This window comes from Chiloscyllium punctatum, chromosome 3 (genome assembly GCF_047496795.1).
Source record: "Chiloscyllium punctatum isolate Juve2018m chromosome 3, sChiPun1.3, whole genome shotgun sequence".
In the NCBI taxonomy this organism is placed as follows: domain Eukaryota; kingdom Metazoa; phylum Chordata; class Chondrichthyes; order Orectolobiformes; family Hemiscylliidae; genus Chiloscyllium; species Chiloscyllium punctatum.
Genome location: NC_092741.1, coordinates 149,213,053 through 149,229,765, shown reverse-complemented (window position 1 = coordinate 149,229,765; position 16,713 = coordinate 149,213,053). Strand labels below are relative to the sequence as shown.

The following is a 16,713-nucleotide window of genomic DNA, read 5'->3' as shown; positions in this document are numbered from 1 at the left end:
TGAGGAGGAATTTGCTAAGTGTGAATAAGGAAGTTCTCTTGTACAATATGTAGATGTCCCTGATAGAGAAGAAGGAGCAATATTTGACCTTCTGTTGGGAAATAAGGCAGGGTAAGTGACTGAGGAATCAGTGGTTCTATTAGTTTTTAAATAGTTATGGAAAAGGCAAGACCTGATCTAAAAGTTAAAGTTCTAAATATGAGGTCAGTTTTGATAGTATTAGACAGAATTTTTTGTAAGTTGATTGGAGGAGGCTATTCACAAGTAAAGGGTTGGCTGAGAAGTGGGAGGCCTTTAAAAAATGAGATAATGAGAGTTCAGAGACAATATGTTCCTATTAACATGAAGAGCAAGGCTGGGAGGTATAGGGAATGCTAGATGACTAGAAGAATCAAAGCTCTTGTCAAGAAAATGAAGGCATATGTCAGGTATAGACAGTTGGAATCGAGCGAATCCCAAGAGGATTATAAAGGCAGTAGGAGGGAAATCAGGAGGGTAAAAAAGGGGACATGAGATAGCTTTGAAAAATAAGATTAAGGAGAATCTAAAGAGGTTCTATAAGTACATTAAGGGCAAAAGATTAATTAGGGAGAGAATAGGGCCCCTTAAAGATCAATATGGCCATCTATGTGTAGAACTCAGGAAATGGGTGAGAGACTAAACAAATATCTCACCTCAGTATTTACTGTCGATAAGGTCGAAGAAGCCACGAAAATTGGAGAAATAAATAGTGATGTCTTGAAAAAAAGATGTCATTTTAGAGGAGGTGCTAGAAGCCTTAAATGTATAAAAGTACATAAATCCCCAGCACCTGATCAAGTATTCCCCAAAACTTTATGGGAGGCTAGAGAACAGATTGCTGGGCCACTTGCTGAGATAGTTGCATCATCAACAGCCACAGGTGAGGCACTGGAGACAGAAGGCTGGCTAATGTGGTGCCATTATTTTAAAAATGCTGTAAGGAAACGTCAGGAAACCATAGACCAGTAAGCCTTATGCCAATGGTGGGCAAGTTGTTGAACAGGATTCTGAACAACAGAGTTTGTATGCATTTGGAAAGGCAAATACTGATTAGGGATAGTCAACATGACTTTGTGCATGCAATATCATGTCTCAATGACAAGTTTTTTTAAAGAGGTGACAAAGAAGATTGATGAATGCAGAATGGTAGATGATGTCTATATGGGCTTCAGCAAAACATTCGACAAGGTTTCACATAGTAGACTGGCTCATACGGTTCAATTGCAAGGGATCCAGGCAGAGCTAGCCAACTGGATACAAAATAGGCTTGAAGGTAGGAGACAGAGGGTGGTGATAAAGGATCGTGTTCAGACTGGAGGCCTGTGACCAGCAGTGTTGGTTCTTACCAAGCCAAACCAGGGCTGGACATGTACAGTTAATAGTAGGGCCCTGGGAGTGTTGTGATTAAATTGCTCTTGGTGTGCAGGTGCACAGTTCCTTACAGACAGGCAGGGTAGTGAAGGCGGCATTTGGAATGCTTGCTTTCATTGGTCAGTGCATTGACAATATGAGTTGGGACGTCATGTTGCAGCTGTTCAGGACACTAGCCTGGCCAGTTTTAAAATACTGCATATAATTTTGGTCGCTCTTTCGTAGGAAGGAAGGATGAAAGGATGTTGTTATATTTGAGAGGATGCAGAAAAGAAGATTTACAAGGATGTTGCCAGGACATGAGGGTTTGAGTTACAGGCAGAGGCAAATAAACTGAGGCTGTTTTCCCCTGGAGCATTGGAGACCTTATAGATGTTTACAAAATCATGAGGGACATGGATAAACTGAACAGCCAAAGGTTTTTTTTCCCTAGAGTGGGGGGAGGGGAGGGTGGTGGTCCAAAAGTAGAGGGCATAGGTTTAAGTGAGAGGAAAGACTTAAAGGATCTGAGGGGTAACTTTTCCAAGCAGAGGGTGGTGCATGTACAGAATGAGCAGCCAGAGAAAGTGGTGAATACAGCTACAATTACAACATTTAAAAGACATCTGGATGGGTATATGAATAGGAAGGGTTTAGAGGGATATATGCTGGTAAATAGGACACCGTCAGGTTAGGAGGTCTGGTCAGCACGGACCAGTTGGACTGAAGGGTCTGTTTCCATCCTGTATGACTCCATGACTTTGAGTCTTCCGGTTATCAAGGTCAAATTGTAATACATCACTGTTGGAAAAAACAATTAACATTAATACATCAATTTAATATAAACAAAGACAATTGAGGGAAATCTATCATGAGTTCTCACCAAAACTCCCAGGTGAACCCCCAAAAAAACTGGTGTGATGCAAAACTCACACTCATTTAAAAACTGCCGCATTGTAGAAAAGATCCCGATCAACCTGCTTGACAAGCCTATTAATTGGCAAATTTTAAGACAAAAAATTAAGATTCTAGGACATTTCCATTGTCTAAGAATACAAATAAATGATTAACTTAAGAAAAAGCTATGTTAAATCGATACATGGAACTCAAGGTAAACCAAAGAAACTAGTGGAATCTAAAATTCAACGAATAATTCTGAAGTTGATAACTAGTCTCAGTCATGGTGACCATGAGCTATCACACATTTCTGTAAAGACCCATCTGATTCATTATGTTCCTTCGGAAAGTAAACTTGCCCTTCTTCCCCAGTCAAGGCAAAATGCAACTTCACCAATACGACGTGGGTAATTTAAACTGCCTTGCGAAATAGCCAAGCAGCCAAAATAGCATAAGATATCCAAGCAGAATTAAGATATTCATGTTTTCTCTGCCAATCGATCATGGCTGACATGTTTCTTAACCTCATCGTTCTGCTGCCTTCTCTCCATAACTCCCGATCCCCTTATTAGTTAAGACATATCTACCTGACCCAATGACTTGGCCTCCATAACCTTGGGTGGCAGAGTTCCACAGATTAACTATCCTTTGGCTGAAGAAATTCCTCCTCACTTCAGTTCTAAAGGATCGTCCCTTCACTCTGAGGATTCCTGTTCAGGTTCTAGTCTCTCCTACCTTTGGCAACATCTTCTCCACGTCCACTCTATCCAGGCCTCTCTATATTTTGAGTGTTTCAATAAGATCTCCCCTCATCCTTCTAAACTCCATTAAGTACAGACCCAGAGTCCTCAACTACTCCTCATATGACAAGCCCTTCATCCCGGGATGTCTTTTTTGTAAACCTTCTCTGAACACCCTCCAATGCCAGCACATCTTTCTTTCGATAGCGGGGCCCAAAATTGCTTTCAAAATTCTAAATGTGGTCTGACCAGAGCCTTACACAGCCTCAGTAGGACACCTCTGCTCTAGTATTCTAGCCTTGTTGAAACTGTACTTGACTTAACTACCAACTGCATCTGCATGCTAACCATAAGAGAATCCTAAACTATGACTACAAAGTCCCTTTACACATCAAATTTTTGAAGTTTTTCCCAATTTAGAAAAGTCTGCACCTGTATTCTTCCAAGCAAAGTACATAACCTCACACTTTCCCATATTGTATTCCACCTGCCGCTCCTTTGCCCACTCTTTTAGACTGTCCTAAATCCTTCTACAGTGTTCCTGTCTTCTCAACACTATCTGTCCCTTTCAATTTAATTTCATTTCCTATTAACAAGGTAATCCCACCTCCTCTGCCCATCTGCCTATCCCTTTGAAAGGATGTGTATCCTTGGCTATTTATTCCCAGCCCTGATCCGCTTGCAGCCTCTTTTCTGTGGTTATGACCACAACTTACCTGCCAATTTTAATCTGTGCTACAAGCTGATTTAACTTATTTCATATAATGCATGCACTTAAGTACAACACCCTCAGCACTTAAATAATAAAAATGTTTTTTTTTAAATTTCAATAAACTTGTCAATGAACTAAAGATTTACAGTTAATGACAAGTATTTCATTTTCATGTACCATCACAGCTTTTCAGTAAAAATGTGACCAAATATCACAGCATCATAATTTAAATGTTAGCAAACAAAGATAAAACAAATCAACAACTAAATAATTCAGCAATGTTAATTTTACTTAATTTGGAATTGTCAAGTCTTCAACCCCTCTTGAAAACTGTTACGCCTAGAAAATCCAAAACAGAAAGCTGGAAACACTCAGATGCTTCTCTAAACTATTTCTAAATCTTGTCACTGAAAAAAAATTAACTCCTGACTTAACTACTGATTACTAGTCAGGATGAAAAGGAAAAGAGCCCATGAGGAAGATAACAAGGGTTTTCATCTCTTCCCATTAATACCAAAGATAAATGTGAAGGAAGAGAATTCTCCTGCCTGAATATACTGGCACTTTTAAGTATCATCAAAATAATTTGCAGCTCTGAAGTAACTTCTTTTTTCCCCTTACATGTATATGCAAATATCAACATGCAATAGTCATTGTGCTTCACTCTGATAAATTTTGGTTAATACTTCAGAGATTTTGCCAGTGTTAAGCTGTGTAAATAGCAAAAACCTCTCAAAACAAAAAATATTAATTCATATTATCACAATCATTTGCATGCTATAGTCTTCATCTAACATTGATTACATTAGCCAATGGGGTTAAAATATTATCAAGCAGAACTTAGTATGAAAAAGTAAGTCACTACTGATTTTTGAAAAAGATTCAGAAGTCAATATAAGCTATTAAAATTATATTTTCAAGTATATTCTTCAGGAAAGCGTGTTTTTTGCAATTAGTTTCATACAGGTTAGTTAAGAAACAGAGGAATCATGCCCTGTATTATCTCGATAAAACCAGAAAGATATTTAGAAATGAATCTTAGTTATACAAATCAATTAGACAACATGATCATGCATTTAAAAAAACCTGCACAGACCGAACAAAAAGCACTGATTCTAGTTCATGCAGGACTGAACCATGTAAAATGGCATGGCTCCAGGTTTGAACCCTGATCTGTGCTCAGTGTCAGTAAACTACTGGGCTACAAATCATCACATTTGAATTCAATAATGTCATCGAGCATCATGTTGTTTTCAGCAGGTATTTTCAATTTTCTTTCTCTCACCTACCCCTCCACTCCCTCACTAGCCCACAAATGTGGAAGTCAATTGTGATCCATACTGTGTGCTAATTCAGCATTAACTAAGGATCAATTTCTGCCTCACATTTCTGCCATGCACAGCTTGATATCCCTTTAGCCTATGCACTAAACTATCAGGAGAGATATGTAATAAAAAAAACTTTAAACATATTCAGCAGTATTTTTGTAATTTGCCATCCATCCTGTACTGCAATCTTCACAATCGGAGCTGCATTAAAAAATCGTACTGATAACCCATGAGAAAGCAACACTGAAAACTAATAAAATGCAGACGTAACAAAAGCTGGTGAAAAATTGTCACTTATTTTACCAGGCATTATGTGATCCATTTGCAATTTACAACATGCTTTTCAAAAGAAAATTCCCATTTTCCATGCACTAATTTTTCTCCATTCTGTGCTCACCACCTGCTTTAAGAATTCAAAACCTACATTAATCTGGCAATCTTAAAATCATAATTGTCGGTTTTTTTAAGCAAAAAGCTACATCTTCAGAATTCTCCTCCACACTCCTTAACAAAAGAACAGATACTCACGAACTCTGTATCTGTCCACATCCTGAGACGCTCCACTTCGCCCGGTCTTCTGTTCTGTCTAATGTTACTGGTGATATTATCCATTTCTTGCAGTACAGCTTCTGCAGTACTGGATTCACATAGTACAAATAAACTTTTAAAGTTAATTATTTCAAAATGTGTCCCTGTCTATTATGCACAAAATAAAACAAGATTAAGGAAATGACTAAGCCAAGTGTGAGGAATAGCAGTTTGGTGATGACAAGTTCTGGTCACAATTCTGGTCTCCTTGCTATAGGAAGGATGTTGTAAAACTTGAAAGGATTTAGAAAAGATTTACAAGGATATTACTAGGGTTTGAGGGAAAGGGTGGCACTTAACAGGCTGGGGCTCTTTCCCCTGGAACATCAGAGGCTGTGGGATAACCTTACAGGGGTTTATAAAACTATGGGGGCATGAACAGGCTAAACAGGTCTTTTTCCTGTGATGGGAAAGTCCAAAACTGAAGGGCATACATTTAAGGAGAGAGGAGAAAGAATTAAAAGGGACCTAAGGACCAATTTTTTCACGTAGAGGGTGGTATACGTTTGGAACAAGCTGCCAGAGGAAATGGAGGAGGGCTGGTATAATTACAACATTTAAAATGCATCTGTATGGCTTATGAATAGGAAGGGTTTAGAGGAATATGGGTGAAATGCTGACAAACGAGACTAGATTAATTGAGGATTTCTGGTCAGCATGGATGCGTTGAACCGAAGGGTCTGTTCGTGCTGTACACCTGTATGACTCTAAGTACCCAATGTCAAGGCTGTGCGGGTATTTGACTTAGGCTTGGGACTTATGTAACAAAGCTGGAGAGCTGAATTAGAAGTTGATTCATGATCTAAAGAACTTTAAAAGATAGATGATTTCAAAGCGTGGAAGCCTGAACACCTTCACACTGACATACTATAACTGGAATTGTGGAATTAAAAGTTATGCCGTAATCTCTCACGTTGTTTGCACCTGTATGTATACAAGTTGTGTGGTTATGGTGGTCAGCAAGAAATCTGAAGTTCAAGAAATTAAATCATGCCTCACCAAACTGTGAATGTGAATTCAATAAAATCTAGCCATCTGTCAACTGATTCTAGAAAAAAAAAGCATTGGAAGCCATTTGCTGTCATAAAAACTAACTGGCTTATGAATGTCCTCCAACAAAGGAAATGATAAACCTGTATCATCTGACTCCAGTCTCAAGTATATATCATCCTTTAATACCCCTTAAAGTAGCCAAACTCTGCTCATAATCTAATATGAAACCAGAGATTAAGCATTCACCATATAGAAAATTGTTATAATTATTTGTACACCATATGGAAGTACTACATACAGTGTGCCAAGATATGGAAACCAAATCAAATTTATTTAAGGTATTTCACCACAAATTTTTTCAAAGCCAAATGTGCAGCTAGGTGATCTACCAGTGTCATCTTTCAACTGCATGAAAGCACAGAAGTGCAGCGCTGGTTACCTTTCCTTCTAATGTTTGCCTTCTTGATTTTTTTCTTGACACCTTCTTGTGACAAAAAAGCAATTAACTGATTTATTAAATAAAGTGAAATCTCTGATTTTATATATTAAACAAGGTTGAACCCGCTGCACACTGTAAGAGCTAAAGAAGAGAGGAAGATACCTTAAATGGTACTTCATTGTAATGGAACTACAGTACAAATACAATACCTGTTTACGAGCTGATCAAACAAGAGGCTTTGGTTGAGAGTTTCAAATTTATTCCTCCTTGCTCGACCACTTCTTCTAACTTCTGAGTCACCATTCATGTGAGAATGGTCCCCATCCTCTTGGCTTTCACGTCGGCTTCCAGGATTTCTGAGAACTTTTTAGCAAAGGATCACCATCAGTTATTGGTTGATTTATATGTTTTGAAGTAACTGTGCTTAATATATAGATATGTGATGCTGTTGAAAGGCAGCTTGCAGTCTGTTGCAAATATATGTTTTAAATGAAATTGCAAGTTGCATGGCATTCCTTCTGCACTTTTTTCCTAAAAGCATACAAGTTTTGTGGCTGTGGTGCTAGACATGCAATTCAGAGCTCAGGAGCTGAAATCATAGCATGATAAGTTGTGAAAGTAATTTCAGTAAAAACTGATAATTTTTCAGAGTTGGCACCAGCTAAAAAGTTATCAAGGAAGCCACAGGATCATCATGTAAAAAAAACTAGCTGGTTTACTAATGCCTTTTGGCAAAGGAAACTAGACACTTGTACCACTCAACTCCAGTCCTACGGTGCACAGTTGACTCTTATTGCCCCTTGACATGGATGATAGGACCAGGTTAAGACCAGGCATTCCATATTAGGAAATGGTCTAAATAAGTCAAAAGGACGATTATAGATCAATAAGTTTCTATGTAGATTCTGCTACTTGATTGAGCTATTTGTAAACTCAAAGTCCAAAGATGTGCAGGTCAGGTGGATTGGCCATGCTAAATTGCCCGTAGTGTTAGGTAAGGGGTAGATGTAGGGGTATGGGTGGGTTGCGCTTCGGCGAGGCGGTGTGGACTTGTTGGGCCGAAGGGCCTGTTTCCACACTGTAAGTAATCTAATCTAATCTAATCAACAACCCCCATAGGTTATTTCAACAACAGAATGTAGCTGGGTTTGCTTCTCTTAAAAATAAGTTACAAATATGAACAGGAATAGTCTATTCAACACATTAAGCCTGCACTGCCTTTCAATACAATTGCAGCTGATCAAAGTCATTTACCCATAACTCTGTACCGTCCTCTCAGCAATCAGAAAGCTGTCAATCTCTACTTTAGATATTCTCAAAAACGGAGCTTTCACAGCCCTCTGTGACAGAGAATTCCAGAGGTTCACAACTCTGAATAAATAAAAGTTCTCCTCATCTCAGACGTTGGGGCATCCCTGGTTCTAGACTCGCCAGTCTACTTAAACTCGTTGCCTGCATCTATACTATCTCACCCTTTTAGTAATTTGTAAGTTTCAATGAGATCACTTCTGATTCTTCAAAACTCTAGCAAATGCAGGCCCAATGTTTTGATATCAGACAGTCCTGCAATCCCGGCAACAAGTCTGGTGAATCTGTGTCACACAACCTCTACAGCAATATTTTACCGGAGATAAGGAGGTCAAAACTGCACACAATAGGCCAAATGCTATCTAACCAACCTCTAATACAATTGAGTAAGACTTCATTATTCAAATCTTCTTGCAATAAAAGCCAATAAGCCATTAGTCTCCCTAATAGATAGCTGTAGCGACATTTTAGCCTTCTGTGACTTGTCAACACAGACAACCAGGTCTTTTAGGTTGCAGATCCAACAGGCATTAAGGAAGGTAAATGGAATTTTGGCATTTATTGCTCAAATGAACAGAGTATAAAAGTAGAGAACTGTTGCTACAACTGAGACCACACCTGGAATACTGTATACAATTTTAGTCCCCTTGAGTAGGGATGTAGTTGCACTAGAGGCAGCTCAGAGAAGATTCATTAGATTGATTCCAGAGATAAGGGATGAAGATGGAGAGAGATTGAATAGTTTAGACTTATACTCTCTGGAGTCTGGAAGAATGAGAAGAGATCTAATTGATATGCTAAACGGGATTGACAAAATAGACATAGAAATATTCCCTCATGTGGGGCAATCTAGAACAAGAGGTCGTAGTTCTTGAACAAGTGAAAGTAGATTAAAAACAGAGGTGAAGAGAAAATACTTCTCTCAAAGGGTTGTGATTCTATGGAATTCACTACTCCAGACCATTGTGGATGCTGCGACAATGAGTAAATTTAAGGATGAGATAGATAGATTTTTAATTAGTAATGGATTGAAGGCTTTTTGTCAAACATCACCTTGTTATATATTTATGGTACCTTTTACAGTCCATTCTTAAGTTTTTCCAGGATCATACTTATATTCTATTCACGCTTACAATATCAATTTATTGGTCATCCTTTTACACATTCTATCAACCTCCAAATCCTCAGAATTGCTATAATTTATAGCCATTTTATTGGGTTTTGTTTAAAGCTTTTTTTAAAATCCTGAACTTCCTTTGATACCTGCATTTTACTGACTTTCGTGTTTTTGCACCTTGACGGAATGCACAGTTGCTGGAAGTCATGCAAAATTCTTCAAAGACTGTCCATTACCCACATTTCTTCTCATGCATTTTCCCAAACCATTTCAATCAATTTGTGCCTCATACCTCCTGTAATTTCTGTTCTTCAAATTTAATACTCTTGCTTCAGAATGAATGACCTCATTTTCAAACATAACGTAAAATTCTATCAGACTGTAACCATTCAAACCAGAAGATTCTTTTACAAAATTATTAATCAGCCCTTGATCCGTAATACTAGATTTAAAATAGCACTTTTTTTTCTGGTTGGCCCCTCAACAAGCTACTCTGGAAAACCAGCCTTAACAGTCATCACAGTGTTCTTGACAAGATTTGTAGCTCAGATTGTGGATGAAGCTTTTGTGCTCAATTAGTTTACCGAATCCAAATGCAGATTAAAGTCACCCAAGATAACGGTGCTGCTCACACTACATACTTCTCTCATTTCATGATTAATACCAATGCCTGCTCAATCATCACTATTTGGTGGCCTATAAATAATACCCACAATTCTGCTGCCTCTTGCTATTTCTTCCTTTCACCTAAATAAATTCAATACTATTCTTAGGATCCAAGATCCTCTCTTGTTGATGTACTGATCCAATCCTGTTTTTCCTCCTTTTCCTTCACGCTTGTCCTGTCAGATATTGTTGAATATTCAACTGTGCATCCTGGTCACCATGTGGCCATGACTGTGAAATGATAATTAAATCATTCCCATATGTCTCTATTTTTGCCTTTAGATCATCTATCTTCTCGGGTGTGTGATAAAACTAAAAGTGCTGGAAATACTCAGTAGATCAGGCAGCATCTCTGCAGAGAGAAATAGACTTTCAGGGAGACACAAGTCACTCAGTTCATATTTCTTGCAATCTGATGTACAATGTGGCACCAGAGAGAAGTGATGATGTTCAAAAATAGATCAGCACATCAATACAAAAGTAAACAGCAGCAGCAGCACAGGAAAAGGTGAGGAAGAAAATTTCACTATAATCAAACACATAATTTCAAACCCCGTGGGTTTTGCCTGTTGCCAGAGCAATACAATTTAACTCCGTGTGTTAGGGAGAAGAGTTTATATTCTGCGGTTATGATTGTTACTTGCCTAACTCACGATTACACTTGATTCTTATAGAAAGCACTTCTTTCTTGTCTGGTTTTCCTTCAGCTCAAGCAGCCAAGTTTAAATTGGAAATACATTCATTTAAAACAGTGGCCTTTTTTTATTCAGCCTTTCATTATAAAATAAGCAACTTACCCAAACTATTGTGACCATTTTGCATTGAAGCACCAGTGCGAGTAGTTAACCTGAGAAAATTACAAAATAAGAATATTATTATGGCATTGAAGGAAGATTTATTCTGAATTGGCAATGGTAAACTAAGGGGAATATCACTGCATATCTTGAAATATTCATGAAAGCTGCATACAATTTAAGCCAGTTTCTAGTAAAATATGAAAAGTAATAATAATTTTGATAAATTGCTCTGGAGATTGAAAGCACTCTTCCACCCTTTAATGGTTTCAGTATTCATTTTACTTACAAACAAGTCCAGCAATATTTCAGTCTCTGAACCACTTCTGAGCCGGTTTATATTTCTGCATCCTTCTCCTGAATACTTTTGAATCAACCTGTTCAAAGATGTTATTACACACCTCTTTCTGGAGTCGGTGAGACTTGAACCAGGGTCTCCTGGCTCAGAGGTAGGAACATGACCGCTGCACCACAAGAGCCCTCGTGCATGTGTCTCCACCACTTGCCAATTGGTAGCAGACCTGCTGTGTTTTTAATTCTCTCATGATGGGGTTAACAAGAGCTTATTAGTATGGCCATTGAATTCACATTCGGGCTCCAAGAAAAAGCGAGAGGTTTTATAGAAAGAAATCATGTCAACTATGTAGTGCAAGTACAATTTGCTTGTGATGCTAACAATACAGAAGATTCAGGTGCAGTTGCTATGGTTATCACTGGTACTCGTCAGTACTGACAGTGCGTACAGCTGTGTTTCCTTTTAACCGACAGCCACTTGCATGGAAGTTAGATGAGTGGCTGAAATATATTAAACAAATTCCACATACGTACTTGAAGCAGTAATTATTTATTATTACTGGAACCTTAAAGAATGCACATTCATTAAGAAAAATGTATACTGCAATTTGTATATTTCAAGGAGTTGGAAGAATTGGATATAATTTGATCCTAACAAAGATATAAAAGTCATGAAAGAGATAAAACATAGACTTATTTAAATAATAAGTGAAGAAAGGATTTGGTTATCATGAAAAACAAACAATAAAGGCAGACCTCTAAATAGCACAGGAGAGAAATTTTAAAGGCATCTAATCTAACGTAAATCATTAAAACTATTCAAGTTTTTAAAAGGAGACAAATAGTGAATCAGTATTTCTACTGGCGAACAAACAATTTAGAATGAGTACTAGAACCATAAAAGAATAAGCCAAGAGAAATATAAGGCAAAGGTTGTCAATCCCAGTTAGTTATTAAAGCTGAGAAGCAAAAAAAGCTTTAAGGCATGGAAGGGAAATATAATGAAGGAACTAGAGTTTAGTTCTGAATTATGAACCAAATTATTATCACCTGTGTCCAAGTTTGAACTTCGAGGTTAAAAAGAATCTTCCTCTTTAAACTATACAATTAACAAGAAAATTTCAAAGGAAATATAGCATACTGATATTATGATGGTCTCTCAGGTTTTCTGATAATCATGAGGATACAGAGAGTTAGGAATGCCTCTCACCTGGACTGCCTTGTTGAGCTACACCATTCTTCTGCTGGACCACTGTTATGTGGACTGCGCTCAGTTGAAAGATCACTCGAAACTGGGTCAGCATTCCTTCGCCTCAGTTTTGCCGGTGGTTCCGTCTGGCTGTCACTTAAACTTGCTTCATCATTACCAGCATCCTGCTGTAAAAAGATAATATTTTGCTTTCAGAAAGTTTAGAGAATGTTTGCCAAACTTTAATGGGTGAGGAGAATAAAAGTCTATTTCTAACTTTTAAATTCACATATTCATGCTTGCAGCCAACAAATTTATAGGAATGGCTGAAATTTCCATCCCAATCCCGTCCTTTTCAGCATTTGCCAGTAAAGGGCAAATGCAATTTACAAGCATGAAGTTATATGGTAGCAAGAAAACCAAAATGAGAAATTGTGCAAAATGATTAGTTAAGAAAAGTAATTGGAAGTACAGAAGCAATATGCATTCTATCACTGATATGTTTCTCTTTAAGAGGTAAAATCTTGTCCAAAATTGCACCCCAGACAGAAAGCTGTGTTGACACATGGAATAAATGGAACCCTCATTATCTGTTATGCTTTAAATTTTACACATTCTCTTATGTGGGACTCTGTCAAGAGCCTTCTCAAAGTGTCTGAGGAGTCACAAATGGTGCTGAACACTGCACAATTGTAAGAGAACATCCCCTCTTCTGATCTAATGATGGAGGGAAAGTCACTGAACTGCTCTAAAAGGCGTGTTGTAACATCCCTGAACTGAATGATTAAAATTATATTGAGGAACAAAGGCTCTTGTGGTGTAGTGGTTGTTTCCCTACCTCCGAATTAAAAAGCTCGGTTCAAGTCCAACCTACTGCACAGCTATATAAATAATAACCATGAGCAAGTTGATAAGGAAATATCTACTCTGAGGATCTAGGGCTCTTGTGGTGAAGTGGCCGTGTCCCTATCTCTGAGCCAAATTGTCTGGGTTCAAGTACCACCTGCTCCAGAGGTTTATCACAATATATTTGAATAGATTAATTGAAAATTTCTACAAGGCAAACTCCTATATGGTGATATCCGGGAACTGAGCAAACTGACCTCGATGGCCACAGCCTTTGTGCCATGGATGACTCCAACCATCAGAGTTTTCCCCCCAATTCCCACTGACTAGTTTTGCTAGAGCTCCTTGATGCCCCACTAGATCAAATGTTGCCTCAATGTCAAGGGCAGTCAGTCTCACCTCACCTCTTGAATTCAATTCTTTTGTCCATATTTGAAAAAGCTATAATGAGGACAGGAGATGATATTTGTCCAAGTCAACCTTTATCCTTCAACCAGCCTCACAAAAGCAAATCATCAAGTTGTTTCTTTCAATGCTGTTTGAAGAACCTTGTTTTCAGTAAATCACTTGCAAGCTGTAGACAAATTATTTCCACCGGTGACTTCAAGCCTCCAATTCCTTTCTTCAGTCTCATGTAAGATTTTTTCCTAATTCAATATGACCCTACCTATGAAGCTGGTGTAAAGGCAGATTTTACGAAAACCACAAAGTCAGAATTCCGTTTGATCCACACAGATGATCTGAATGTGGAGCCTCAAACAGAAATACAAGAGTAGCCTGATTTTCTTTATCATTATTAAACCAAGACAAATACCAAAGTTTAAACCTAAATATAAATAGAATTATGCAACCCCAAGACATGATAATTCAGTAAGGTCTAAATTGGATTTTAAAAGTCGAAGACAAGTATCTTCACTGGTTAAACCACATGTGAGGTACTGTGTACTGTACTGATCTTCAAGGAAGGTTACAAATGGGTTGGAAGCAACTGGGCCAATATGTGGATTGAATGGGTCACCTTACGAGGAAAGGTTGGACAGGCCAGTGTCGTTTAGAAGAGTATGAGGGCTACTTGAGTGAAATATGTTAATAACATATACCAAGGACCAAGGTAGGGCAGATGTGAAAAGAATGTTTCCTCTTGTGGGAAAATCTCGATCTCGTGGCTCACTGTTTAAAAATAAGGTGCGGCCCAGTTAAACAACAAACAGACGAAATTTCCTCCGAGGAGAGTGTTTGGAATTATCTGCCTGAAGTGGTGTTGGAGACAAATCTTCGAACAGTCTTGAGGCAGAGGTGAATAGATTACTGTTAAGCCAAGGAATGAAAGGTTATCAGGGCTATGTGGAATTTGAAGTTACAATCAGATCATCCATGATCTTATTCAATAGTGAAAAAGGCTTAAGGGGCCAAATGGCCAACTTACACACTAATGTGGGTTTGAAGTATTGCTAATTCATTATCATTACTAGAAGACCATGTGTAAGTAGTTAATATTTTTACCCTAACCTGTTCAATTTTACTCCCTTTCATATGCTACACTTTTTACTGCATTTTGTGTTTAAATTGCCAATTTCTGGTATCAAAGTCTATCAATTTGGTCATAAGAAGCAATATAGCTTTTTGATTATACTGTGGCATTTTGAGTACAAAACAACACCATTTACTAGTTCTTTCTTCACAACCATAACACCAAACCATGCTAGATCCAGAATTATTTTAAGGAAAATGGACACAGAGCAATGAAAGAGCAATAGTTACCAAATCCCAGAAGAATCACTGTCCTAGAGTTGAATAGGCTACAAACAAAGACCTGAGTCATATGAGACAAAGTAATACTGAATGCCATGAGTAAAAAAAAATCTGCCAATATTGTGAGTGCTACTCTAAAATGTACTGACAATCAACATTAATGCCTTATTCTGGAAAGGAGAAAAAAAATACAAAACCTGTATTTATAAGTAGCCAATGTGTATGATCAGGTCCTACAACTGAAATGTTGAAAACCAGATATTGCCTGATTTACATTATAAGGCAGAACTAAATGGACTGTTTTGTGCGTATATTCTGCGAAATTCATGTATCATACTTGGTCTTGCAAAATGAATGACCAAAAAAACAAATGTAGTTCAAGAGAACTATTCAAATTTAGCTCTATATCAACCATATTCATAAATTTAAAACCTTTCCAAAAACAAATCATTAGAATCCAGAAGAACTCTGAACTTGTCTCGTGCTCTACAATTATGTTGGCTCTAAAAAATAAACTAGATGAATGAATAAATAACTTCAACTGTAAGAAAGTATGAGTGTTGTAAAAGACCCTAAAGACTTTACGGGTTAAAGGTCAATGCATATGCTTATGAGTGCATATTCCATATGTTTTACAAAGAACTGTATTTTCTCTTATTCTGGATTAGTGGTGCTGGAAGAGCACAGCAGTTCAGGCAGCATCCAAGGAGCTTAGAAATCGACGTTTCAGGCAAAAGTCCTTCATCAGGAGGCTTTTGCCTGAAACGTCGATTTTGAAGCTCCTTGGATGCTGCCTGAACTGCTGTGCTCTTCCAGCACCACTAATCCAGAATCTGGTTTCCAGCATCTGCAGTCATTGTTTTTATCTTGTATTTTCTCTTATACTCACAAGAGAACAATTGTAATATTAAATATATAATTGCCTAGCTAACAGATTGCAGGTACATGAAATTTGTATTAACATTATTTTTGTACAAAGGAAGTAACATAAAAGACTTTCCTGGAATGTTTGGAATAGATTGGACACCGTCTTTTGAGAGTGAAACAGACTTAACAAAACAATTGAGGGTGTAGGCAGGTACAATTACAACATTTAAAAGGATGGGTATCTGAATAGGAAGGGATATAGGCTAAATACTGACCCATCTGATCAGGTCAGATTGGGATGTCGGATCAGTGTGGATGATTTGGACCAAAGGGTTTGTTTCAGTGGTATGTGACTATAAGTTGATTCCTTTCAATGTTAAGGAGGCTGACATTTTTTCTACTCATCCCTACTATGAATGTGACTCAAAGTTACATATCCATACATTCCCACACAGGCTGAGCACAAGACCATCAGAAAAGCTAAGTAGTCATACAAAGAAAAAAGATTCAGTGGGATATTACCTATTAAAATAAATAGGCTGAGCACAACAAAAGAAACTGGAGGGGACACTGCTCACCACTATCCAAGATCAACAATTGCAAGTTCACACTGCAAAATAAAATGAAGCTGCAATTATTCTATCATGGGATGTGAACATTATTGGCACAGCTAGCATTTATTGCACATCCATAATTGAAAGTGAAAAAAGGGATGGTGAACCTGGTACAAATACATCAACAGTGCTGTTAGAAATGAAAGAAGCTCCAGGATCTTAATCCAGCACAGTGCAAGAACAGCGATTCTAGTTTCA

The 16,713-nt window shown here is 37.8% G+C and overlaps 1 protein-coding gene across 3 annotated transcripts in view; it reads right to left on the bottom strand.

Moving 5' to 3' along the window:
- The window catches only part of atad2b (ATPase family AAA domain containing 2B), a 139,560-nt gene that overhangs the window by 91,824 nt on the left and 31,023 nt on the right, over window positions 1-16,713 (bottom strand). For all 3 annotated transcript variants that reach the window (XM_072562149.1, XM_072562158.1, XM_072562165.1), the window contains exons 2-5: window positions 12,458-12,624; window positions 10,957-11,006; window positions 7,278-7,431; window positions 5,577-5,685 (exon numbers count right to left, since the gene is read on the bottom strand). In XM_072562149.1, coding sequence (XP_072418250.1) covers window positions 5,577-5,685; window positions 7,278-7,431; window positions 10,957-11,006; window positions 12,458-12,624 — 480 coding nt within the window. The remainder of the gene's footprint in view (window positions 1-5,576; window positions 5,686-7,277; window positions 7,432-10,956; window positions 11,007-12,457; window positions 12,625-16,713) is intronic.